Source organism: Rattus norvegicus, chromosome 4 (assembly GCF_021556685.1).
Source record: "Rattus norvegicus strain SHRSP/BbbUtx chromosome 4, alternate assembly SHRSP_T2T, whole genome shotgun sequence".
NCBI classification, from domain to species: Eukaryota; Metazoa; Chordata; class Mammalia; order Rodentia; family Muridae; genus Rattus; species Rattus norvegicus.
Genome location: NC_141537.1, coordinates 67873359 through 67900727, shown reverse-complemented (window position 1 = coordinate 67900727; position 27369 = coordinate 67873359). Strand labels below are relative to the sequence as shown.

The 27369-nt window shown below is 41.3% G+C and overlaps 1 protein-coding gene across 6 annotated transcripts in view; it reads right to left on the bottom strand.

The window, feature by feature from the left end:
• Window positions 1-27369, bottom strand: part of Ift56 (intraflagellar transport 56) — a 57900-nt gene that overhangs the window by 23235 nt on the left and 7296 nt on the right. For all 6 annotated transcript variants that reach the window (XR_015685762.1, XR_015685760.1, XR_015685763.1 and 3 more), the window contains 7 exon segments: window positions 26760-26809; window positions 18832-18977; window positions 15496-15667; window positions 6593-6667; window positions 4005-4107; window positions 1833-1888; window positions 697-750 (listed from right to left, as the gene is read on the bottom strand). Coding sequence is in view for 2 of the 6 variants with exons in the window: in NM_001025045.2 (NP_001020216.1) it covers window positions 697-750; window positions 1833-1888; window positions 4005-4107; window positions 6593-6667; window positions 15496-15667; window positions 18832-18977; window positions 26760-26809 (656 nt within the window). In the remaining 4 variants the exon portion in view is untranslated.

The window sequence follows — 27369 nt, the reverse complement described above, 5'->3', positions numbered from 1 at the left end:
GGTCAAGTGTGGTGGCACACACCTTGATCCCAGAACTTGGGAGGCAGAGGCAGGCAGATCTTCTAGGCCAGCCTGGTCTACAGAGTGAGCTCCTGGATAGCCAGGACTACCTAGAGAAACACTGTTCTCAGAGAAACAAACAAAGAAAAGCTTTTACAGAAGAGAGGAGGGTGTATTTCCAGTACCTTAACAAAAGCTTTTCTAGAGAAAGAAGTTCCCCATGTTCTAGATGCCAAATCCATTGTTTGTATTTGTCAAAAAAGAAATAACTCTACTACATTGGTGCTCTTTTAAACAAAATAGCAAGTTTTATGGTTAGAGCTTAAAAAAAAATCTCGGGGTTGGGGATTTAGCTCAGTGGTAGAGCGCTTACCTAGGAAGCGCAAGGCCCTGGGTTCGGTCCCCAGCTCTGGAAAAAAAAAAAAAAAAAAAAAAAAGAAAAAATCTCTACACAATATAATTGTTCCTGCAAAATACCTGAACTGGAGGTTTTAAAGAATGGAACTGAAGGACGTGACTCAGTGCAAGGATCTACCACGCAGAAGGCTTTGACCCCCAGCACCCCTCCCCCAGTGATAAAGACAAAGGGCATGCAGAAGAAGCCAGGGAGTGTAAGTGGTTGCACATCAGTATCTATTGTGGTCTTTATATAACTAGAGCTCTGTCAAATATAGATTATCATGATTTTATACTCACTGAACCCATTTCCTGGCCAAGGGCTGCATTGACAACTCCCTTGAGAATATACTCCTGGGAAAACACAATCACACCAATCACAGTTACGCGGGCTTTCTTGTTGGCCCCTTGCCCCAACTCTACTTCATATGCTGAATTCTTTTCTCTGCTATAGCCTGGCTTATGAAAGGAAGAGGAGTTTGGTTTGACTTCTAGAGGACAAGAGCCCATAAAGCAGAGTTTACTATTGTAAGCTCCCCCCCCCCCCCCCGGGGCTGGAGATTGAACCCAGGACCTTGCGCTTCCTAGGCAAGCTCTCTACCACTGAGCCAAATCCCCAACCCCTATTGTAAGCTCTTAAGCAGAAATAATTCAGTGAGAGGCTGGAGTTTGCTTAGTTGGCAAAGGGCTTGTCATATAAGGACCCTGGTTCAATCCTCAGGACCCATGTAAAAAGACACTTGCAATTCCAGTGCTGGGGAGATGAAAATAGGCAGATTCCTAGGCTTGTTAGGGAAGCCAGCCAGTTTTATTTAGTCTTTTATTTAGTGAAAGGGGCTGGGCAGGGTGCTTTCTATAGACGTAGTGTACACAGTGTTGGAGATATGATAGTATGAGACACAGTCCCTGAATGAAAGGAGTTAACAACTTACTGAAGGAAAAACGATAGGTTGCAGACACTTATAGAGTAGCTGTTCATTCAATATAATTACAGATTTCATTTTTTAAAACAGATTTAATATTTTCAAATTTTAGACCTTTTAGGGGATCAATGGATATTAAGGGCTACATTAAAAAAAAATTCCAGGGGGCTGGAGAGATGGCTCAGCGGTTAAGAGCACTGACTGTTCTTCCAGAGGTCGTGAGTTCAAATCCCAGCAACCACATGGTGGCTCACAACCATCTGTAATGTGACCTGATGCCCTCTTCTGGTGTCTGAAGTCAGCGACAATGTACCCACATACATGAAATAAATAAATAAATCTTAAAAAAAAATTCCAGAGCATTCATTCTCATCCCAAAGTGGCACAAAGCCATCAGCATATATAGTCTTCTTGACCCTGCAGTGGGAGTCTTCTCTGAGGCAGATTACAGCTATGACTGCAGTGCTGCTCTCCACAGCACTTGTTCTAAAAAGTGACAGTGCCTCTACTTACCTGAGGTGTAGTAGGTTCCAGGTCCTTGATCAAATTATAGGCTTCCTGCACATCATCTGCAAGGTAAGGAGTCAGCGTTATATGGGCTTGTGTTTCAGTGGTGCTCTCTTAAGCAGTCATAGTGTTCAAATATTCATATAAAATGGGGCTGAGGGTGCAGCAGCTTAGTAATAGACTGTTCTTACAGCATGTGCAGGGCTACACACACACACAGAGAGAGAGAGAGAGAGACAGAGACAGAGACAGAGATAGAGAGAAAGACAGAGAGACAGAGAGAGATAGAGAAAGAGACAGAGAGAGACACACAGAGAGAGAATACCATGTTTTACTTGACCTTGAATTGTCCATCAAGTTCTAGGTTGTGCAGCTATCCTAAAGAAAACTGTCATTTTCTTTTTTAAAACATGCATGTATGTATTTCATGTGTGCATGTACATGAAGGCCAGAGGACAACCCCTGGTGTCATCTTCAAGGACATGGTCCACCCACTTTGAGACTAATAAGGCTGAAGGGGCTCACTAGAAAGAGACAGGATCCTCCTATCCCCACCTCCCCCGTGCCGTGTTACAAATGCCTGACACCACACCTGGCACTTTCACAGGAGTTCTAGAGCTGGAACTCGGGTGTTCCTGGACTTGGTATGGTGGCACAGGTCTCTCTAATCCCAGCACTCAGAAAGCAGAAGCAGGTGCATCTCTGAGTTCAAAGCCAGCCTGGCCTAGTGAGTAAGTTCCAGGATAGTACTATTTTAGAGACCCTATCATTAAAAAATAAAAATGTAGGCTGTGTATCATGTCAATGGATTTGTATTTAAATAAGAAGACTGTCTCCTCCTCCCCCCTTTTTTTTCAAAAAGAAATAAACATTACATACATTCCTAAGAGTGAAATAACAATGTAGACATGTTCTGTATAGTGCTGGCTGGCCTGGAATTCACTATGCAAACCAATCTGGCTTCAAACCCACAAAGATCTATTTGCCTCTGCCTTCTGACTATAGAGACCATATAGGTGTGAGCCACCCATAGCCAGTTTAAAAATTATTTAATTTGGAGTCTTTGGACACTCTAAAATTTGCTATTGTTTATGCTAGAAATTTTTCATAATTTGTGAAATATATTCAATTTTTCATTAATTCATATCTAAAAACAAATTTCTTTTTGCTTATCTGTCACACAGAGAGGACTGTTCTGTAAGGCATGTTCTCACAAAGTAAGCACATTTTTCTCAGTGAGAAATAAGTCGCCTGGTTGGGCTCTACCACATGCCTGAAAAGGCTACACTAAAGTTTAAGATCCACAGCCAAGTATCCTATACTGCTGAGTTCTGAGAAAGGTTGCTCCAAAAATGTTCCCGATAATCCAAGAATTAGACATCACATTACATTTCTCATAAGATACTTAGTCTACAAAGCAAGAAATTTTTGAGCAAACACAGATGTTGATAATTTAAGATGTGCATTTTTTTCTTCTCCTTATCTCCTTCATCTTCTTCGTCTTCTTCAGCGTCTTTTCTATTTTTTCCTGTTTTGCTGAGACAGAGTTTCTCTGTGTAGCCCTGGCTGTCCTGGAACTTAACCTCAAACTCACAGAGATCCACCTGCTTCTGCCTCCCAAGGGCTGGGATAAAGGCGTGCACCACAACTGCCTGCTCTGAATGTACATTTTCATAAAAAGTGAACAGGAAAAGGTTAAAGGGAAAAAAATTGATGGCCTGAAAGGAAATTGACAAAGGAAAGGACAAAATAGTAAGATGAAGAAAAGGGAAATAGACTGAGAGGGGAGAAGGGATGAGGAGAGGAAGGAGGAGAAAGGATATGGAGAGGGAGGAGAAGGGGTGTGAAGAGGGAGGAGGGGTGTGAAGAGGGAGGAGGAGGGGTGTGAAGGGGAGGGGTGTGAGGAGAGAGAAGAAGGGAGGAGAGTGAGGAGGGAGGAGGAGAGGTGTGAAGAGGAAGGAGGGGTGTGAAGAGAGAGAAGGAGAAGGGGTGTGGAGAGGGAGGAAAAGGAGAAGACAGAGGAAAAGGCACAACTGGTAAGTGCCATTCAATTACTTTTGTCTCACAAATTTGGTGCAAATATATCTTTGGAAATGTTATGTATTTACAATTCATTCAGTCATATTAAATATTAGAAAATATTTTTCATCATGTCAGAACATGACAAATTTCTCTTACCTTGACGAAGGTAGTAAATCACTAGGTTTAGCCTAGCTTCAGGAATGACATCAACCAGGGGAGGTAAAACCTGCAAAGCCCCTTCTCCTCCTCGGAAAACAACCTACACAGAAAGCAAGAGTGTCACTGTGCCTCAGGGGCTATGCATGCTCTTCACTGTAATCGTGAAGCAGCATGGGAGTGCTGGTGTGCACACTTGTGATCCCAGGACTCGGGAGGCAGGTGTGAGGAGAGCAAGTCCAAGGTTAGACGGAGCTTCACAAGGAAACCATGTTACCACAGTATCACAAAAGTAAAAAGCCCATGATGGCATTTAAATAACTTTTCAGAGCCTGTTCCCTCATTTCCCAATGGAATTAGTATAAATTACAATTACATGAGTTAAAATTGGCTGTGTGGCATATATATAGTAGATACTTAAATTTAATTCTACAAATACTCATTAGCTCTATGTCTACTACCATATTAAGCACTGGGGTTACAGCAAGACCAAGTCACTCCCCTGCAACCACATAAATTATTCAAGTATGGAGAGCCCTTCAGAAAGCAAACAAGGGCTGGTGAGATGATTCAGTAGGTAACGTGCTCACCACTGAGCTGGACAACTGAGTTCAATCTGTGGGATCCACATGATAGAAGGAGAGAACTGACTCTTACAAGTAGTCCTCAGGCCACCACATACATGTAAGTCATGTGCACATGCTTACTCATACTTGCACATGCATACATGCAAATATAATAAATTAGTTAACAGATGTGATTAAAAATGTAAAAGAAAAGCAAACAAGTATGCTGTTAGATAATGAGTGTTACAAGGTTAAAACTGAAAACATTAGCCAGTGAGATGGCTCAGCAGGTGGAGCCCCTGCTGCCAAGACGGACAGCTTGAGTTCAGTCTCCAGGACCCACACGCGCATCTCCAGCAAATTGTTCTCTGACTGCCACAAGCACACATGTGCACTAAGAAAACACATTCCCACACAGAAGTAAATATAATGAAAATTTAAAAACCATTTTCTCACACTATTCAATTTCCAGAGCCTAGAGAATGTTCAGAACACAGAAAACCATCCCACTACGCTGAATTGAAGGCATCAGGCATGAACTTTGTAATTTTCCCACCTTAGAATACTAATTTTGATGATTTTTCCCAGTTCCTCACAAGGGGACTTCTTCATGTGCCTTGATCTTGTGACTTCTAACTCCATCTGGACTCTGTCTCCATTAATCACTGTATCTTCAGTCTTCCCAAAGTAGCAGCCCTATGTCTCAACTTCAAGTACACACAAGGGGTTTTGTTCTTGTGTAAAATCTCCACTCGTTCCTTTGTTCCCTCCTGAGAATGCCCTATTTTTCTTCCTTTCAATGCTAAGCTTCAAAAGCCGTGGCTGACTGCTGATTCCTCTTGCCCTGCCGTCCTCAGCCTCCCCACACTTGTCCTTTGCTCCCGCACCCTACTCAACTTACTCTCATAATCACAAGCTCAGCTCGAACTAAATGCAGGGGACTTTTTTGTGTTCTTCTTCCATGGTTATCTGTGGTTTGGCCCTGCTGGCTTTAAGATGATTGTAAAAGTCACAGAACCATTGGTAGTATTCCACCAGATAGTGGCTGTTACAGAGAAATATTAAAAAAAAAAAAAAAAAAATCTGGCTCAGCAGGTAAGGGCTAGTTACAACAAGCTGAACACCCCTAATTAAACAAGTCAGTACCTGAAAATGTTTAGTGTTGCTGCTGATGCCACGGGTGCAAAATTCCACATGTGACCTCAAAAAGTAGGCTGGCTGGGTGTCCTGGCACATATATGCCTTTAGTCTCCTCACTGGAGAGGCAGACAGGGTCTCTGAGCCTGGTCTGTGTGTACACAGGGTTGCAGGCCAGCTAGAGCTACACAGTGACATCTTGTCTCAACAAGAGGAGGAGGAAGGGGAGAAGGAGGGGGAAGAAGAAGAAGCAGAAGGAGAAGCTGTAGTTTCTCGATCGCTGTTTTCAGATGGGGAAGCAGAAACTCACCATACAAAACCATTGGCTCTGTGCTCCCTGCTGCCTCACTCAGAGCACATAATCTCTGCATCTCACTGTGCTGCACGAGGTAGGCTATGATTTCATGTGAGCTTGGATTGCATTTAAGCAATGGCCATCACAATCTAGCCCTAAACACATTGTTACTTCCCACTTTCTCCAGCACACACTTACGACTGGTACAATCAGCCTCTAGTTAGTTGTCTTACACACATCACACTTGTTCTACATTCATGACCTAGATTAAAATGAGCCCTGAAGACTCAGCCAGCATTCAAGGATGAAGCAATCGTCCTATTCTACCCATGAAGATAAGTTCCTCTGTTTTCCTCCAAGGAACAGAAACACTTGAGTCTCCATGCCTTGCCCTTCTTTCCAAATGTGACCCACATTCTGCCCTCCCAATAAGAGGAAAGACTGGTGTCTGAAACCCCTTTTATCTCTTCCACAGTAAGGCAGCACTCCCTAGAGTAGGGCGGTATTGTTGGGCGTTTCCCTTCATTAGTTGCTATGATGTACCAAAATAAAATAGGACTTAAGTCACCCAAGACGGGAAACTCACTCACCAGATTGTGTCTGATGAGTTCTTTAGCAAATTCAAATGGTGAAGAGGCATTGTCCATCAAGCTTTTGAGCTCTGCCTAAAAAATAAAAAGGAAAGACTTATCAAAGTAATAAGCATATAGTTCTTATTTTCTAAGATTTATTTTGTTATTATATGTATTTATTTTGATTTTTTTTTCAGTTTTCTCTATGTAGCCCTTGCTGGACTTGAACTCACAGAGATCCACCTACCTCTGCCTCCTGATGCTGGGATTAAGACATGCACCACCACACCCAGCTTCTTATTTTCTTAAATGTGTGTGTGTGTGTGTGTGTGGTGTGTGTGTGTGTGTGTGTGTGTGTGTGTGTGTGTGTGTGCGCGCGTGCGCACGCACTTGAGCACTGTCTTCACCTAAGACTAGAAGCACTGAATACCTTTCAAGCTGGAGTTACAGGTGGGTGTTAACCATCCAACATGGACTCTGGGAGCTCAACTCAGGTCCTCTGCAAGAGCAGTCTAGACTTGCAACCACTAGCTGATCTGTCCAGCCCCAAGGTACAGTTCTTATGACACATACCTATCTAGTGCTTTAGAGTTTACAAAGAGTTTAATGTGCTATCTCATTTGATCCTGGGGGTTCTGGGACAACATAATTATTATCTACATTTTACAGATGATATCACTGAGTCTTATAAACAAAGGTTAAGTGTTTTGGAGGCTGGGGATGTAGTTCTATAGCATGCTTGCCTAGCAAGAAGGGAGCCCTGGGTTTGAGCCTGAGTACCTTATAACTGGGAGTGGTGGTACACACCTATAATCTCAGGACTATAGAAGTGGAGGCAGAAGGATCAGAGGTTCAAAGTCATCCTTGGCTATACAGCAAGTTTGGAGCCATGGACTATACCATGGACCTTCTAAAAGAGTTAAGTGCCTCAAGCCCCAGACTAAGTAGGAGGTTTAAAAACTGTGCTCGTGTCTTAGGACCCCTAGGGTCAGTCCTTATTATCAGTGTCAAGGGCTTAGAGATTAAGCCTCTCATTGTTTTAGTCTTCCCATTCCACCCACATTCTTTTCTTCTAACTTTATAAAGTTTATTATTTAAAAAACTTGCAATAAAAATCACACACCAAAATTAACCAGACCCAAATTCCTTGAACTTCTATACAGTATCTATGTAGGAGATACACAGATATGTCTATACAGTTTGAATAGCAGTTCTGAATTCATACAGCTTCATGTTGGATTTTACAATTTTACTATCAAATATATTTTTATGCACATATCTACTGCTAAAACCAAAAAAGTCTATGACAGAATTAAGACAAGAAAACCAATTATGTTATATCCAATTCATGCCCATTACCTGCATTCAGTCCTTCCTCATTCCCTATTATTTAGGTCATCAGTTCTCAACCTGTGGTTCGAGACCCCTTTGGGAATTGAACAACCCTTTCACAGAGTTCACATATAAAATATCCTGTATATCAGATATTTATATTACGATTTATAACAGTAGCAAACTTGCAGTTATAAAGTAGCAACAAAAATAATTGTATGTTGGGGGTCACCACAACATGAGGAACTGTATTTATTAAAGGGCAGCAGCATCGGGAAGCTTGAGAACCACTGATATTTGTTCTCTGTTACTTTATTTTAATTAGGTGTCTCTGTGGGCATCTTCATGTAGTGGTGGTGCCCTCAGAGAACAAAGGCATTGGATCTCTTGGAGCTGGAGTCATAGGTGACTGTAAGCCACTGCATGTGCTTGTTGGGAATTGAACTCAGATCCTCTGTAAGAGCAGTACATGAGGCATCTATCTGTCTACTCAGGCTCCTGAATTCTGAATTCTAACGTTTCCTCCTGTGTGCTGAACTGAGCTTGTTTACAAAACCCAGTCCAAGTCCATTCTCCCTCGGCTTTCCTGTTTGTCGTATCATAACCTCTCCTGTATTCTCTCAATCCTTTAACCTGAACCCATATACAGTGGCTCTGTAGCCCCAGCCCAGCCCCAGCACAGGATGGAAGCTTGCAAATGTAGCACAGCAGCAGAAATAACAAAATTGGGTGGAGGGAAAGAATTGACTTTCCAAAGTTGTCCCCAACCCATAACATACAAGCCATGCACATGTGTACACACACACACACACACACACACACACACACACACACACACACACTCTAAATAAATAAATAAATAAATAAATAAATAAATAATCCTGCGACTAAGCCCAAAGAGCCAAGTTTTATCTCAAAACCCACACAATAGAAAAAGAGAATTGGTTCCTGCAAGTTGTACAATGTGACACACACACAAATATATAAATAATAAAAATGTTTACTAAGTCAGGCATAGTAGTGCATGTCCTTAATCCTAACTTGGAAGGTAGAGGCAGAGGCAGGCAGGCCTCTGTGAGAGTGAGTTTCAGGATAGCCAGGGCTACATTGTGAGACCCTGTTACAAAAAAAAAATTCTTTTTGTTGCTGTCTTCAGACACCAGAAGAGGGCATCAGATCCCATCACAGATGGCTGTGAGTCACCATGTGGTTGCTGGGAATTGAACTCAGGACCTCTGGAAGAGCATCATTACTCTTAATCACTGAGCCATTTCTCCAGTCCCCCCCGCCAAATTTAATAGAGTAAAATCTCTAAAGGATTGTTAATGATATCAAGCTTAAAATCAAGACTTTTGTTTATGTGGTTTTTAGTCAATAATACTTCTAATATGAGACATTAAAACAGAAAACAAAATAATCAGTAAATAAAAATAATTGGAATTCATTATATGTTAATATAAATTATTATTTTTAAAACTATATTTACCAGGCAGGCCAGTGGTGATATACACCTTTAATTCCAATACTTGGGAGACAGAGGCAGATGATATATGTGAGTTTGAGGCCAGCCTGGTCTATACAATGAGTTCTAAACAGCCAAGGCTATATAGAGAAACCACAAAAACTAACCAACCAACCAACCAACCAACCAACCAACCAACCAACCAACCAACCAAAAACTGTATTTACCAACACACAGAGATTGGCTGTTTCATACTTTCCACAAATAATAAGTGTCTCTCTCTCTCTCTCTCTCTCTCTCTCTCTCTCTCTCTCTCTCTCAATTGGTGCTTTTTGTTAAAAAGTTGCTGTGAGCTCTGGACAGGAAGAAACTTGAAGAAAAGATGACAACTGGAAGGCCATGTCCATGTTAGCATCTGTTATTGTTTTCCAGTACAGGCATAATAAAGAAATGTCCTTACTGTTTTGGAGGACAAGTTAGTAACAATACCACTGCCATCATCTCTTTCATGTTTACTTCAAATATAGCCCTGAAAAAGTCACTGCCTGTCACCAACACACAATAACATGGGATTATTTCTCCTTTCATGATAATTTTGAAACCATAAAAAATATTCTGTTGGGGTTGGGGATTTAGCTCAGTGGTAGAGCGCTTGCCTAGGAAGCGCAAGGCCCTGGGTTCGGTCCCCAGCTCCGAAAAAAAAGAACCAAAAAAAAAAAAATTCTGTTTTCTAAACATCTGTAGTATACATTAGATGTTCTGTCTATGATCTTCTAATGCAAGGGAAATTCTTTTTCTTTTCAGAAGAGATTCCATTCCATGAGCTTTGTTCTCTAATATGATAGAGACTATCAATACCCAATCCCACCTGTTCTTAGGACATTTGGCTAGTCCTGCTTGCTAGCAGGCTCTGAGACTTCCTGAAGCTGCGATCTCAGCATCATGCAACCAGCGGGTGAGTTCTGTGGTTCTCATGTGTTGAGGTAAAAATAAAAAAGTCGGGGGGCACCTTAAACAAAGGAACAGAGGCGGGGGGGGGGGTCTGCTCACAGACTCTAGGTCCCCTGCTGTGAAAAGTACAGAGTTTATCTGAATCAAGTGGGTATTTCGCCCACTTTCAGATCTAGGTAGAAATAAATAAAAATCTATAACACCAGGCAGAGTGAATACAGACATACCTTATAGAGTTATTAATAAAGTCTGAGGCTCCAAGCAGAGAGCTTAACAGATGTATTTTTGGCTAAAATCTTAGTGTGACAAGTTGCTTACTTATTGGTATTAATAAAAAAGTGATCAAAGTGTTTTAAGAACTACTCCACTAAGGCCATATGACTTGATGCTGGCTAGCAAGGGTTTGTGGTTATTTTGTTATTTACCTCAACAGGAAGCTCATGCTCTCTTAATGTGGGTTCCATGGGAATTTTGGGTTAATTTCCTGATACGACAGATTAGGAAAGCCTAAACAGAGCTTGCAACCTCCCAAAAGAACAACAATGCCAACCAACCAGAGCTTCCAGGGACTAAACCACTACTGAAAGACTATACATGGACTGTCCCAGGGCTCCAACTGCAAATGCAGCAGAGAATAGCCTTGTTGGGGCATCAGGGGAAGGGGAAGCCCTTGGTCTTGCCAAGGTTGGACCCCCAGTGCAGGGGAAGATGGAGGGGGGAAAGGGGGGATGGATGGGGGGAATACCCATATGGGGGAGGGGGAGGGGAGGGAATGGGGGCTTATGGACAGGAAACCCGGAAGGGGAATAATCTTTGAAATGTAAGTAAAGAAATATATCTAATAAAAAATTAAAAAATATATAAAGATGATAAAAACATCAAAAAAGAAAAAGAAAAGTCTAAACAGGCTCATACACCATTGTTTAGCTTACTTCTTTTTTAAAAAATTGTTTAATTTTCACAATGGATGTGATTTTTGAGCTTATGGTTATATCATTCCTCTGGGAGAGAATGCAAGATACAAACTTTTCTGGCTACAGACTAAAATACATGGTATTTTGGGAGAAAGGTTTTGTCTTTGTGTTTTTAAAAAGGGTGATTAGGCTGTGGACACCTTCCAGAGTTATACTGGTTAGATTTGATAAATGTAGACCTCCTGAAAAACTAAATTCAAGAGACTCAAACAAAAAGTTATCTAGATACCAAAACTTTTGTCTTGAGAATTATATTTTCCAGAATGTACCTGCTTGGATTCCTGATCTCAAGGACTTTCAGCTGGATCTAGTCAAGGCAGGCACATCAGGCTACAACATTTGCTCCATTTTCCCTACTGCCTACCCCACCAAGGACATCTCAATGCCTGTGTACAACTTGAAGAAGCCATTGAAGAGTCATTGCCCCAATTCCCTGGACTTTGGGGGGCTAAAGGTGGTTATTCTAAGGTTGTCTTTCTAGAAAATGTAGAAATGGTCATAATTTAACAGGGAGGAATTAGCTCAAATTGATTATACAGCCATTATCTCATTTAGTAGAAATCTTTATATTTGTTACTAAGCTAAAGTTATAATCTTTTACATTGGTACAGAATTTATTTGATACAAGTTTAGGTTTTCTTTGATATAAATTTCTTATCAACTTAAAATTAATATTGTTACTTTCATGTGTAGGCATTATGCCTATACAACACATTTAAGTATACAAGGCTTAGACGCAGTCCTTTACTGCTACTAAAAAACTAATCTGAGATGATTCAACATGTGAGTTAAGGGCCCAATAATAAATTCATGGCTCTAAGTTTACTGTTAGAGTGTTTTCAAGATAATTTATTAAGATAATTAATGGACAACAGTCCAGATTACTTACATAGTTAGATGTTTTCAAAAATATCAGAAGTCCACAAAATCTAACATTTAATATTATTTATCTTTTGTTGAGATATGTCTGCTCCTAAGAGCTCCCCTTTGGTGGATTTGAAGAAGAAATTGAACATTTCCACCTCCAGATGAGGTGATATATTGTGGTGAGGCAGCCACTAGGCAAGTATTGCCATAATTCATCTACAGACTAAATACTGTCCAGAAAAGGACATGCTACAGAATTAATTGACTGATAATTTCTGCCAAGCCAGAGTGATCAGCCCTTCAAAATTCTGTGTTTCAAAAGTCTGTCAGATGATCCTAGGCCAGAAGGCTGAAGACTTGCTCTCACGTGTTGCTGGCAGGGGACTGTGCAAGTAGAAAATGGTCTCTATAACCTGTCTCAGTTCTAGAAGCCGTGTTAGGCTTCCTGTATTTACAAATATATTGGTCATTCTCAGGTTTCTATGGGGTTGAAGACTGATTATATTCTCATAGCCTACTCAGGCTTTTTAATTAGATAGTTATCAGATAGTATACAAGCTAGCCAGGATATAACATAAATTTTAAGTCTTTCTTAAGCTGGAATGGATAACTAAATGTTCTGTTTAACTGACAAATGTTGGACTGGGTGTTAGACATATTTTATACTTTTAAATTACAAAATGATAATAGTTGTGTTCAGCTTATATTTGAGAGAAAAGTTTTTTTTTTTTTTAATTAGAAATGGTGAAGTGTAGGTTGATGTTATGCAGGTGAAGGCAGGTACAAGATAGAACAAGGCCTCTCATTGGACGAGAAGGAAGGATGGGCAGGAGAAAAGTTTTAGAGAGGCAAAGGAGACTGGAGTGAGGAGGAGGGAGCTGAGAGAACATGGCAGCAGATGTTAGGATTCCCCTCTGCACACATTACAGGTTGTTATGACTATTCTTAAGGGACAGATATATACAGGACTTTGTGTTGTCTAGATGGGGAAATTATAGCTTATCAATTGGATCAGAGGATATTGTGTGTGTTCTTTTTTTTTTTTTCTGGAGCTGGGGACCAAACCCAGGGCCTTGCGCTTGCTAGGCAAGTGCTCTACCACTGAGCTAAATCCCCAACCCCGGTGTGTTCTTTCATATGGGGACTTAATTGAATTCAAGAAAGTGTATGGTGGTTGGATGCACCGGGCCCTCCATGGAATTGGGATGTGTATGCCTGGCATGGTGGAAACCAGCCAAGAGTGCTGTGAGGGCAGGGCAGCCTGACAGGGTGCGGCGCTGGGATGGCTCTCAGACAGCAGGTCAGAAAGTAGATGGGGGCAGTGTGGAGCCGCTGAAATAAATTAGTGCTAGTTCCAACGGCCCATTGGAGCTGGAACTAGCGAGAGTGCGACCGCCAGGGTATGCATGTAGGAACCATTCAGCTGCATTTTTATTTTTATTGCAACACTCATGCTGCAACTGCCTCCACCCTCTTAAAACCTGGCTTTAATAGAGGGCCCCTGTTGTGGCAGGGTCAGAAGTACGAAGGGTGACAAGTGAGTTATCCAGAGACAGATCTAATTAGATGCTGCTCTGTCTGTGTACATGGTGAGAGTGCCAACACTGTGCCCAGGCAGCTTGTCTGCCTCACTCAAACCTTGGCCTGTTTCATAGCCTCTGCAAAGTTCTTAGGGACCCAGAGATGTCAGATCACATTTTTTTTTCTTTTTTCTTTTTCTTTCTTTTTTTTTTTTTCGGAGCTGGGGACCGAACCCAGGGCCTTGTGCTTCCTAGGCAAGCGCTCTACCACTGAGCTAGATCCCCAACCCCGTCAGATCACATTTTAAAATTACTGAAAATTATTTAGTTTAATGATCTTACTGAAAAACTACAAAAATACTAGAGGAATTATTAAGACATTGTAAAGTAAACCAGGCAGTAGTGCCACATGCCTTTACTTCCAGCACTTGGGAGGCAGAGGCAAAGGGAGGCAGGTCTTTGAGTTTGAGGCCAGCTTGGTCTACAGAGCTTCAGGACAGTCAGAGATACACAGAAAAATCCTATCTTGAAAACCAAAACAAGATGACTTTAAACTATACTGAAAAAACATGACAAGAAAATAGAGAGTTGTGTCAAAAGGGAAAGGAAAAACAGATTGAGGGAAAAACTTACAAGCCATTTTTGAACTGGAGTGTTTATGAGTCTCACAGAAGAAGAATCTTTTTTTTTTTTAAAGATTTATTTATTTTATGTATGTGAGTGCATTTTCGCTGTCTTCAGACACCAGAAGAGGGCATCAGATCTCATTACAGATGGTTGTGAGCCACCATGTGGTTGCTGGGAATTGAACTCAGGATCTCGGGAAGAGCAGTCAGTGCTCTTAACCACTGAGCCAGCTCTAGAAGAAGAATCTTAATGCACATATTATTTACTCTTTGAGAACTTCAAGCTTGTGTTTTGTAAATTCACAATGTGTTTTGTAAACTTGGGTGTTTAAGCCAGGCATGTGGCTCCTGCCTGTACAAGGCACACTTGGGAGACTATGATGGAAGGATCCGGAGCTCCAGGCTGGCCAGAGCTGTACAGTAAGATCCTAGGATGGTACAAACGGAAGAAACATGTGTCTAAGAAAGCAGTGATGCAAAAATGTAGACAAGGCCGGATCTAAAAAATGTCTGAGGAGTTCTTAATCTCACCAGATTACCAACTGAACAGATTTGAACACACGGTAGCACCAAATCCAATGGACAGTGAGAAAGGTGGGAGACAAAGGCAGGGAGAGAAGGGGGCAAGCTCTTTCTAGAAGCTCTAAGTAAGAGGGAATGGCAGATGATGGCATGGAGATGAAGGAGAAAAAAGTGACAGGTATCAGGGTTCTAATACTGGTTTACTCAACACATGATGGGACAGGCAACTTCTCAGCCATGAACAGACTCTAGAGGAAGAAGCTGAAGCAGTTGGTTTTCAACATTTATATTAACATACATCATCTAGGAAAAACTATCTAAAATACACTAGATACAACATAGATCATTCGGAAATGAAATCCCTTTTAGGATATCAGATTTTTTTTTTAAGTTCATATATGGCAAGGCATTTTTTGGCTCACTTTTAATGCCAACACTTCAGAAGGAGAAGCAGGCAGATCTGTGTGAGGTTAGGGTCAGCATGGTCAACACAGGAAGCTGGAGGCCAGCCAGAGTCAAGAGTGAGACCCTGTCTCAAAAATGTTTATGTAACTCTTTGTTTATAGAATCAATAACCAAAGACATTAATACAGAGCTATAGGCCCTAGAGTTTATAAAGTAACTCCCACTAGAACTGAGATAAATAGAAACATATCTGCGTGCCTACCTCAGCTGCTTTGCCATTATAAAGGCGAAAGTGATTGCAGGCCTTAAGGTTGAGGGCGATGGTGCTATCAGGAATTTGCTGAAGGTAAACAGCCAGGACTTCTTGAGACACATCATAGTAATCCAATTTGTAGTAGCAGAGGGCCACATACACATTGAGGGCCAGGTATTCCCTGTAAGCAGAAAGACTCAAGCTGAAGTATGTTTAACAGAAATGTCTAACTGCAAAGCTCAAATGAACAATAAGGCAAAGAGGAGAGGGCAAGGATCCGCCCTGGAAGGAAGAAAGCAACATATAATCAGGATGTTTTCTTTCTCTTTTTGAGTTCAATATTTGAATGTCTTTAAACCAGATTTGATATACTTCTCTTTAAGAAAGTTTTTATTAGCACATATTAGTTATACATAATTGGTTTGTTTATGACATTTTCACATACATATATAATGTATTTTGATAGTATTTGCCCTACATTATGCTCTCTTGTCCCCTCCCACTCATCTCCTTCCTCTTTTCCATTAGTCTTTTACCTCATGTCTTTGTGTGTGTGTGTGTATGAGAGAGAGAGAGAGAGAGAGAGAGAGAGAGAAAGCACTCCAGTGAGTTTAATCATGGTTACTTATAAAGGCAGGGATGAGGGGTCATTTATAGAAACACAGGCAACTTTCCAGTGGATATATAACCACTAACAAAAATGTTTCTCTCTTCCTACAGGAGCTATCGACTGCTTCTATTTTCCCAGGTGAAGTCTCATAGGCCGCTCCTCTCCAGCAACCATCAACTGTCCATTAATCCTCAAGGAAGGGCTGAGCTTTGTAAGCACCCCCTCCTCCATATTGGAATGATAAATGGACCAACTTTGTGCAGGGAATCATAGCATTCAAGGAAATTCAAGACACCTAGAGGGCAGCATTCGTCAACACACCACCTTTTCCTCTTACCTTCTTTTCTACTCTCTTCCCTAGTGTTCCCTGAGCCTTTGAGGAAGTGACAGAGATGTTTCACTTAGGGACCCTCTTTAACCTGTCCCCACCCCACCCCCTTAACCTGTTGAGTGTCTACAGTTAATGCCACCCACTGGAAAAAGTATTTCTGGCCATAGCTGGCAGCAGCATTAATCTATGTGTATAAACATAAAGATCTAGGGCTGGAGAGATGGCTCAGCAGTTAAGAGCACTGACTGCTCTTTCAGAGGTCCTGAGTTCAAATCCAAGCAACCACATGGTGGCTCACAACCATCTGTAATGGGATATGATGCCCTCTTCTGGTGTGTCTGAAGACAGCTACAGTGTACTTATAAATAATAAATAAATAAATCTTTTTTAAAAACCATAAACATCTAAAAGACAAATTGAGAGGTGTATCATGTCCCTGTATAAAAACAACAGCAGGGGCTGGGGATTTAGCTCAGTGGTAGAGCGCTTACCTAGGAAGCGCAAGGCCCTGGGTTCGGTCCCCAGCTCTGAAAAAAAGAAACAAAAAAAAAAAAAAAAACAAAAAACAACAGCAGTAGCTTCTCTACAAGGATAAATGACTTTTATGGTCATGGGCTTTTAACCAGTTTTACAGTACTATAAATGAATTCTCCCCGAGGAAAAGTCCTCAGATCAGAAGGCAGTTGGTTGCCTCCATAACATTTATACCATTGTTGCATTTGTGGGCAATCTTGCCTAGCATGTTGGTAGTTTAGCACACAGCATACACAGCTGAGTAAGAATGTTGACAACAGTTTTCGTCCAGCCATTGGGATAGAACCTTCCAGCACTGTGAAAGTTAGTCAGGTGGTTTGAATGAAAATGGATCAAATATGCTCATATATATTTGAATTATTGGTCTATGGTTGGTGGAACTATTTGAGAAGGATTAGGAGGTATGGTCTTGTTAGAGGAGGTGTGTCACTGGAAGAAGGCTTTGAGGTTTCAAAAAGCCCAAGTTCATTCCCAACTAGCTCTATCTCTGTCTCTCTGTCTCTGCCTCACAGTTATTGTCATAAAATATAAGCTTTCAGCTACCCCCCCTCCCAGCACCATGCCTGCTTGCCACCACATGCTCCCCACTGTAGTGGTCATGAAATCATCCTCTGAAACTGAAATTAAAGTCAAATTCAATGCTTTTATAAGTTGCCATGGTCATGGTGTATCTTCACAGCAATAGAACAGCAACTAAGACACCAGGAGAGGAAGCTTCAAGCTCAGTTCCAGCTAGATTTCTCTGTATTGTGCCACAAAAAAAAAAAAAAAAAAAAAAAGTAGATTCTTCAATATTGGGACATCTATGCAGCCAAAAGTGATGGCAACAGTCTATATGCTTCAGGGGCCTTTTGGGCCTTTCTGGTCAACAATCCACAGGGGTGTGGCCCACACTTAGAACTGGGATTTTTTCATTTAATGACATTTATGTCTGTATACATGTGTGTGCCTGGTGGCCATCGAGGCCATAAGAGGGCATCTTCCACCTCCAAAGAAGAGAGATTTCAGTACTTTGCTGCCATGGACAGGCTTAAATAATGCATTTTTTTGTTGATATTTTATAAATTATTATTAATTTTTAAAGATAGCATACAAAGTAACAAGTTTTTTATGATATTCTCATACAAATGAATCATTATATTTCATTCTAACCAGTTTTTTCCCCCTTCTTCAAGGTCATACATTTTCAAAAATTTAAATGTGTATATACACACACACATTATACAGTGATCAGTAAACGTGTCGGTATATACATTTAATGGGAATTGGAAGGCATTAGACAGCTCCTTACAAAGGAAGGATGCTAAAGGTAGAGGCCAAGCATGATGGCACTCCTTTAATCTCAGTACTCTGGAAGCAAAGGCAGGAGGAGATCTGTAAGTTCAAGGCCGACCTGATCTACATAAGAGATCCAGGACAGATACATAGTAAGAACCTGTCTCAGAAAACAAAGGGCCTGGAGCAGTGGCTCAGTAATTAAAGGCAATGGCTCCTCTTCTACAGGACTTGGGTTTTATTCTTGATACCCACATGGCAGCTCACAACCATATGTAACTCCACTTCCAGGGAAGGTGATGCCTTCTTTTGGCTTCCATAGTTACTAGGCACACATTTGGTGCATACACATGCAGGCAGAACACCTATACACATAAAATAATAAAACTAAAAGCAAAGACTACAAGAGAAAAAGGGCAGAGAAAGTCTGATGTGAACCATACACAAAGCATTCTGAACCTCGTCGGATTATCAGTGAGACAGATTTGAATACATGGTGGTACTAGGTCCAAAGGACACGAGGCTCTAAGCCAAACTGGGAACAAAGAGAACTCATAAAATGGCAGAGATTTCAAGTGGTCAGAAAAGAACACACCTGTTATCCAGCAGTATCCGCTTGTATATATCAATAGCTTCTTGGTAATGAGATCGCATGTAGTGGATTGAGGCCAAGCTAAGCTGGTCTTCTTTGATATCCTGAAGATTCTGATGAAAGTTCATTAATTTCTTCTCATCATTAAACTACAATTGTGAGAAAAGACAGGCAGAGTCACACTCACGTGAGGGAGAAGCCCAGGGGTGGAGGCCTGAACGCCTCTCTGGCCACTATCTCCCTGTTTTCCCCATCTCCTAGATCTTTATCTTTTTGGTACTGCTGCAGAGAAAGATGTCAACATCTCTGGAGACAGAGCCTTGGTAACAGAAAGGCTGTCTGTTACAGCTATGATTTATTACTTGATATCTCCACCCTATTTATTTTTCTTCTTCTTATGGTTTCTTTTCTTTCTCTTTCTTTCTTTCTTCCTATTTTTTTTTTTTGCTTTCAACCCTTGACAATTCTTTCCCATTCTTTTGTATTGCTTTTTCTTCAGTAAATAGTGTGTAATCAGGATGTACTTGTCATCATGTAACTTCATAAACACATTTTAAATGTTCTGTGGTAGGTTGGTTTCATCGTCTCCTCAGTTACTACCTGCGGCTGTTGTTTTAGGCCATCAGAGTTCAACCTGCCTGCTTATTTTATTAGGTGATCGCTATAAACAGCAGCTGCCTGTGTTATACACGGGACCAAACTGATACGTTTGTATGTAACTCTGGATACATAGACTACCTACTCTTCCTGGTGCTTCAGCTCTTTTATTTTTAAAGTATGTTTATTTACATAATTGTATGTGTACAGATGCTTCCCAGCATACATGTAGATGCATCCGGTGCCCGTGGAGGACAAAAGAGAGCATCGAGTCCTCTGGGACGAGTCACAGACTGTTGGAGCGCCGTGTGGGTCTGGGAACCAAACTGGGCTCCTCTGCCACAGTGCTCTGCACAGCTGAGCCTTCCCAGCCTCCTCGCATCTTTCTTCCAGAGAGCCGGTTTTAACCCTGGGACTAAGAGAGAGCTGCGCTCCCAGGGGTGGTGGTGTAAATGACCTTGGCCCCATATGCTCATATCTTAGTGCTTAGTCCCCAGTTATCAAAACTGCTCGGGGAAGATTAGGGGGTGTGACCTTGTTGGAGTGGGCAGCCTTGGAATAGGTGTGTCACTGGGGATGAATTTTAAGGTTTCATAAGCCTAAGCTAATCTTTCTTTCTCTGCCTGCTGTCCCACTGATCAAGATATAAAACTCTCAGCTACTGTTCAAGCACCATGCCCGCTGGCTTTCTGTCATGATGATCATAGATTAACCCCTGACACTGCAAACAAGCAACCTAAAAAAAAAAAAATGCTTTCTTTTATGAGTCACTTTTAGCCAGATGGTGGTTTAATTCCTGCACTTGGAAGGTAGAAACAGGTGAATCTCTGAGTTCAAGGCCAGCCTGGTCTACAAAGTGAGTTCCAGGACAGCCAGGGCCAAACAAAGAAACTCTGTCTGGGAGTTGGAGGAAGCAATCATCAAATTTGTGGCTGAACAGATGGCTCAGTGGTTAAGAGCACTCACTCACTAGCTGCTCTTCCAGAGGTCCTGAGTTCAATTCCCAGCAACCACATGGTGGCTCACAACCATCTATAATGGAAGCTGATGCCCTCTTCTGAGCATGCAGATATATAAGCAGATAGAGCATTCATATAAATCAATCAATCAATAACTCTAAATAAAAAGTTGCCTTGGTCATAGTGTATCTTCACAGTGATGGAAGAGTGGCTAAGACAATGGGGTTCTAAGAAGAAGGACCCTCAGAACCTCTTCTGCAAAGAGATAAACTCTTAAGGGATGGTGTCCCACCCCCTAAAGAGAGACTGGGCCTTTAGCTCAAATGATAGCTGACCTTAAGATGCTATCTAAGATTTCCAGATAAAAGCATCACTTGAACCATTCCAGATAAGCATCCATACACCTGGGCTAACTCTGAATGTGACACATGAACATGGTGGTTTCATTTCAATATGAGGGCTTTGCTTTCTGCCTTAACCCAGAACCCCTTTATCGACAAATGTGAGTAGTAACCAGTGTTAACAGAAATACCCAAAAACCAAAGAAGTAATGTTAGCCTCATTCTATGGATTATCCTACATAAAAAAAGGAAAAGAAAAAGAAAACACAAGACAACAATGACAGTCCTCCTCTAAAGATCCCAAGCTTGAGTAGTAACTATCATAAGACACTTACAATATTAACAATTCGTCTTAGTCACTGTTCTACTGCTGTGAAGAGACACTATAGCCAAGGACTACTCTTGTCAAAGAAAGCATTTAATTGGGGGCCTGCTTACAGTTTCAGAGTTGTGCTCTATTCTCATCATGGCAAAGAGAATGGTGGCATGTGGGCAGAATTGGAGAAGTAGCTGATAACTATAACATAATTCATCCAGGCAGAGAAAAACTGAGCTTCGCATGGGCTTTTGAACCCTCAAAGCCCACTCCCAGTGACACAGCTCCTCCAAAAAGGCCACGTCTTCCAACACCTCCTAATCCTCTCACATATTGCCACTCCCTGATGACTGAGCTCAAATATATGAGCCTATGGGGGGCCATTCTTATTCAAACCACCACACAGCTCATACTAATGCTTTCAAACTACAGACAAATAGTTTAAATACCTATATTTCCTGACTATCTCAAGAAAAACATATGACTCTGTTGTAACCTTACTTTATATTTTGGCTTGCTCCTTTGTTTGTCTTTTAGACATTGTTGAAATGATATACATTACTGATTATAACTTCATACCATTTCCTTTAATTTATTCCAGCATTGGATTTTTTTCTCTAAATTGTTCTTTTCTGTTTGGCCAGAGTATCAACATGTAACAGTCCGTGGGGCAGTAATACAAACTGGACCGTCTGTGTATATTGATAACACAAGGGAGAACTGTGCCATTAATAAAGTAAAATGATGAGGATTTATACCTGGACGAAGTGTGTTCATTTCTCCAAGATTTCTATCATCAATAAGATGTGAGCTTTTGCTTTACGCTTTAATGCCTTGCTCACATCACAGTTCTCAGGCACCTCCTTATGGAAGAAAGCCCTGTTGTTTTCAGCACTGATCTTAGGATTGGGTGTAATAATCTGTTGCATAATGTACTGTCTATGTGGTTTGATGTCCCATTTAATGATAGGCCCTGAGTTCCCCTGAATGATGACCCTTTAAACCCCCAGCTCCAAAGATCTTTCAATGTGTCCTAAGCCCAGCTAAATTGAGACCTTTGATCCCTAGACAGGCTGGGTCTTCACCTTTATTCTCCTATAAAGAAGTTATAGAAGATGGATATTCAGTCTTCTACAACTCTTAAAATGAAGGTCCTGGAGCCTGGAGAGATGGTTCAGCATTAAGAGTACTTGCTGCTCTGGGATACCTAGGTTCAGTTCTTAGTACCCACATGACGGGTTATGACCATCTGTAACTCCAGTTCCAGGGTATCTGACACTCTCCTGTGGCCTGTGTAAGCACTGCACATTCATGCTGCACAGACAGGAAGGCAGGCAAAATACCCATAGAAATAAAATTACTTTTCTTAAGGAACTGAAGTCTCAAATAGAGAAACTGAGGCAGGATAAAAAGATATAGAGTTATGTTGAAATGGATAGAAAAGGGTAAGAGAGAGGAGAACCTTCTCCAGTCTGCCCTGCCTTTACTGCTGAGAAAGGCAGGAAGACTTAAGACTTTACTGATGAGGACCTAATGGTGAAAAGAGGCAATGTGTGTTTCCAAAACACCTTGAATGGTGCTCATGCAGGGCCAGATGCTGCATCCCCAGAGATGCTGCAGTCAAGGAGGCTCTGCTACAGCAATCAGGCTGTACTACTTGGGGCTAAAATGATGGGAAGCCTTAGGTTCCTAACATTCTCTTCTCTTAGACTAACTTTTTAACTTAACAAATTATACTCTGGGCAATTTTAAAAGAATAGGAGGGCTTCTTATCAAACTTCAGACATGTAGCCACACTGTAAAGACACTCTCTACCTTGAGAAGCCATACCTGTCTTATAGGATGTGGGCTTTGTGCTTGTGTTTTTCTTTCCTCTCCCCTGTCTCCCTTCTCCCCCCTCTCCTCTCCTCCCTCCTTCCCCCCTCCCCTCTCTCTCCTCTCTCTGCACCTTTGTCTCTGCAGTTAAATCCAATGTTGCCTCTTGAATTTAAAAAAAAAAAGGATGTTTTTTTCCAAAATAAATAAGTCCTGAAGCTGACCTGTAGTTTGATCACTGATACACTACAGACATGTGCGCGCGCATGTGTGCTTATGTGACACTGGAGCACAAACTCTGGGCTTCCTGCATGCCAGACAAATGGGCCATCACTGAATACATCCTCATCTTTTCCTTGAGCCCCAGTTGGCCTAGAATTCACTCTGTAGACCATACTAGCCTCAAGCTTGTGGCAAGCCTCCTCTCTCTGATTACAGGCGTGTGCTGCCAAGGCTGTCCTTAAATCTGCAAGTGAAAGGCTAACACTTGGTTGCAGGTACTAAGTTACAAAGTCTAGAGGGCAAAGCTTTAATTGGTGCTCACTTCTTTAGACTGCACTGCTTAATTCAGAACTTATGAAAATAAAATTTGTTCTCTCTCTCTCTCTCTCTCTCTCTCTCTCTCTCTCCTCTCTCTCCTCTCTCTCCTCTCTCTCTCTCTCTCTCTCTCTCTCTCTCTCTCTCTCTCTCAGAACTTATGAAAATAAAATTTGTTCTCTCTCTCTCTCTCCTCTCTCTCCTCTCTCTCCTCTCTCTCCTCTCTCTCTCTCTCTCTCTCTCTCTCAGAACTTATGAAAATAAAATTTGTTCTCTCTCTCTCTCCTCTCTCCCCTCTCTCCCCTCTCTCCCCTCTCTCCCCCTCTCTCCCCTCTCTCCTCTCTCTCCCCCTCTCTCCCCTCTCTCCCCTCTCTCCTCTCTCTCTCTCGGTTCTTTTTTTTCGGAGCTGGGGACCGAACCCAGGGCCTTGTGCTTCCTAGGCAAGTGCTCTACCACTGAGCTAAATCCCCAACCCCTCTCTTTCTTTCTTTGAGACAGGGTTTCTCTGTGTAGCCCTGAATGTCCTGGAACTTGCTCTGTAGGAGATCCACCTTGCCTCCACCTCCTGATTGCTGAGATTAAAGGTGTTTGCCATCACCACCCAGCAAGTTCATGCTTCCTTAGGCCTGAACATTGGAAAACATCCAAAGAAGCAACAAAGGGAAATGATGGCTGAACTGTGGCACAGCTGTCTGTTAGGAGTAGTAATGATGACAGTAAATGAGGTCCAAATTCAAGTTCTGCAGACAGCACCCAGCTAAAACCACCAAGGAGGATCTCTCAGCATCAGCCAACATGTTACACAAGAAACATTCAGAGTTTGCAAGAGAACATAGAGATCAAAGTATATATGAACTTTTAAAGTATATATGTCTTTTTTAAAAGACAATTGGGAAACTATTTTAGAAAGATTTCACGGCCCAAGAACTACCATTTATCTCTTCTGTAGACTATCTTGTGACAGAAAAAAAGATAACATACTTTTGAACACAAAATCTGGACTTAAAACAGTACATATACATATAGCATGATCTGAATTTGATAAAAGAAAATAATTCACATTTCCAGAAAGATATGGGGACAGTGGTATAGTTCAGTGGCAGAGTAAATGCTTAACATGCATGATGCCCTCAGTTTGATCCCCAGCACTAAAGAAAGGGGGAGAGAAGGTGGGCAGAGAGAGAAAGTGAAACATGAACTTTAAGACTAGATAAGAAGAGCTGGAGAGATGGCTTGGTGGTTAAGGGCACTGGTTGCTCTATTAGAGGAGCTGAGTTTGACTCCCAGTACCTACACAGTGGCTCACCACCTTTTGTAACTCCAGCCTCAGAGGATCTAACACCCTCTTCTGGCCTCCTTGGTACTAGATGGTGCACAGGCATTCGTGTAGGTGAAACACCCATACAATAGAATTAAGTAGTAGTAGTAGTAGTAGTAGTAGTAGTAGTAGTAGTAGTAGTAGTAGTAGTAGAAGTAGTAGTAGTAATAGTAGTAGTAGAAAAAGGTCAGAAGAGAAAAGGAAATGTTGATTATTGTGTTTATATATAACTTTTTAAAAAAAGACTTTTTCTAGGGACTAGAAAGATGGCTCAAAGGTTGAGAGCACTGACTGTTCTTCCAGAGGTCCTGAGTTCAATTCCCAGCAACCACATGGTAGCTCATAACCATCTGTAATGAGATTTGGCTTCCTCTTCTGGCATGCAGGCATATATGCAGGCAGAACATCATGTACATAATAAATAAATGTTATAAGAGCTTTAAAAAAAAAGAATATAACGAAAATATCTTATTTTGTAATAATGAGAAGACACAAAGTATTTAGTGAAATAAAATCAAAGACTTCCATTTCTAATAATAGGGGGCTTGTTGGGAGCACAGTCCTTTCACTAAGAACAAACAGACATTTGAATGCTACTAGAAATCTGTGTGGAGGCATTAAAGTTACAAACTTGGTGAAGATCTGAGATACTAAGATTCCAAAGAGACGAAAAGGACGGGATGTAGGCGCCCACCGATATAAGCCCAGCAGCACTTATCTGTTAAGGACTCTGGTTAGCTCTCAATGGGTGGCTGAGTTGCCAAAAGCTCAGTGGGAGTCACATGGGCTTGATAGACAAGACATTTGAGGCTGTCAGTGAGGAGTCCTGGGGATAACTTAGCAAGGGGAGCGCAGGGGAAATTCATTGGCTCTCAGAACAGCTGGGGACCAGCTTTAAATGGCTAATACTGCTGGCAGCAGCCAGTCCATTGGCTTCTGTCTGTCTCATGTGCCTGCCAGATACAAAAGTAAATCCTCTGTGGAAGATGGCAAACTATCTAGACCTCAAATTATCTTCATATTATTTTCATCTATAATAGCCAGAATTCAACATGATATGATCAGACATACAAGAAATAGGAGTATTAGACCAAAAATCAGCTGTCAGGAAAAAAAAAAAACCTATGAGAATTCTTAGACCTATGTTTTATGTTCAATATGCATTGAAATTAGGAAGTTTTAGTAAAAATTTTAAAATGTTAAAATTAAAATATAAATTCTGGAAAAGACCACAACTGAAATTAAGAACTAAGTACATGGATGGATTTAATACATGATTAAACATGGCTGCAAAAAATTGGTAAGAAATTTCCTCAAAATATATATAAAAATAGAAGTGTTTCCTTGACACAATGAAACTGTTTGTATAGGTACATATTATTGAAGTCCTACAAGGAATGAACAACAAAACAAAAAAGAAAACCCTTGACAACCAAAAAAAACCTCGATATGTAAAAGACATATGCTATAGTAACCTCTAAAGTACTATTAAAAGTATGAAAACAACAAGCTTACAGAGGGCAAATGTGGGATTTTTAAAAATCAATGCAAAAAGGATATAAGAAAAAAGAAGATGGAATTCTGCTTATCTGGGACAAATAAAGAAATGAAACAGTCAGATGGCAGTCGCAGGCCTGGGTGTGGTGGTGTGTGTCTTTAACCCCAGAGGTTGGGAGGCTTAGTCAGGAAGCTCATGTATTTTAGGTCATCTTGAGCTATGCAGCAAGCCCAGCCTGTACAACATAGCAAGACCACATCTCAAAAGTCAAGAGCTCTGGACACAGCTCAGTGGCAGAGCACATGCATAGCACGCACAAGGCCCTGGGTTTAATTCTTAACACTGTAAAATAATAATAATAATGTTGTGAACATTTTAAATGCACCAAATATATTTTTATATACTTCTTGTTTATGACTTGATTAACTTTCTGTAAATCAATTTAGCAACATTAACAGAAATTTCTAGTTAAGTATTTCTACCACTGTTGGCAAAAGAAAGAGAGAAAAATGTTTTTAAAGCAAGAAATGTGGAATGAGAACATCATTACCTTGTGAGCCAGATGGAATAGTAGGCGGTTTTGGAGTCGGCTTTTTGGAGCTGGCAGGGAAAAACAGAACCATGTTGTTTGATAAACATGTGCTTTTAAAATAACATTTATCGATACACACTGAAATTAGGCTGGAGAGATGGCTCAGTGGTTAAGAGCACTTGCTGTTCTTGCAGAGGACCCAGGTTCAATTCCAAGTTTACAACTGTTCATAACTCCAGTTCCAGGAGATCTGGTGCCCTCTTCTGGCACATGCAGGCAAAGCACTCACACATAAAATAAAAAATCTTGGAGGAAAATTAATTCAATAGTCTATGAAACTTAGTCCCTGGGTGAGTCTCAGGTGGACTGCCCAATCCTTACCTAGCTGTATTGTCTGCTAGAGTAAACAGTGTGTAGAGGAGCGAGAAGGGAGCTGTTCTAAGGTCCTGCTCTCCACTCTGACGTCTACCCTGCTAACTGCCATGATGTTCCACAGCACAGCAGTCGATGAGCACAGTGTGGTCTGCCTCTGTGCTGCCCACATGCTAAACCAAACACCGGTAAGAATCAGAGTCACCTGAGAACACACGTGGAGCCACCCACATTTTCCATTCACCCCAGGGATCTT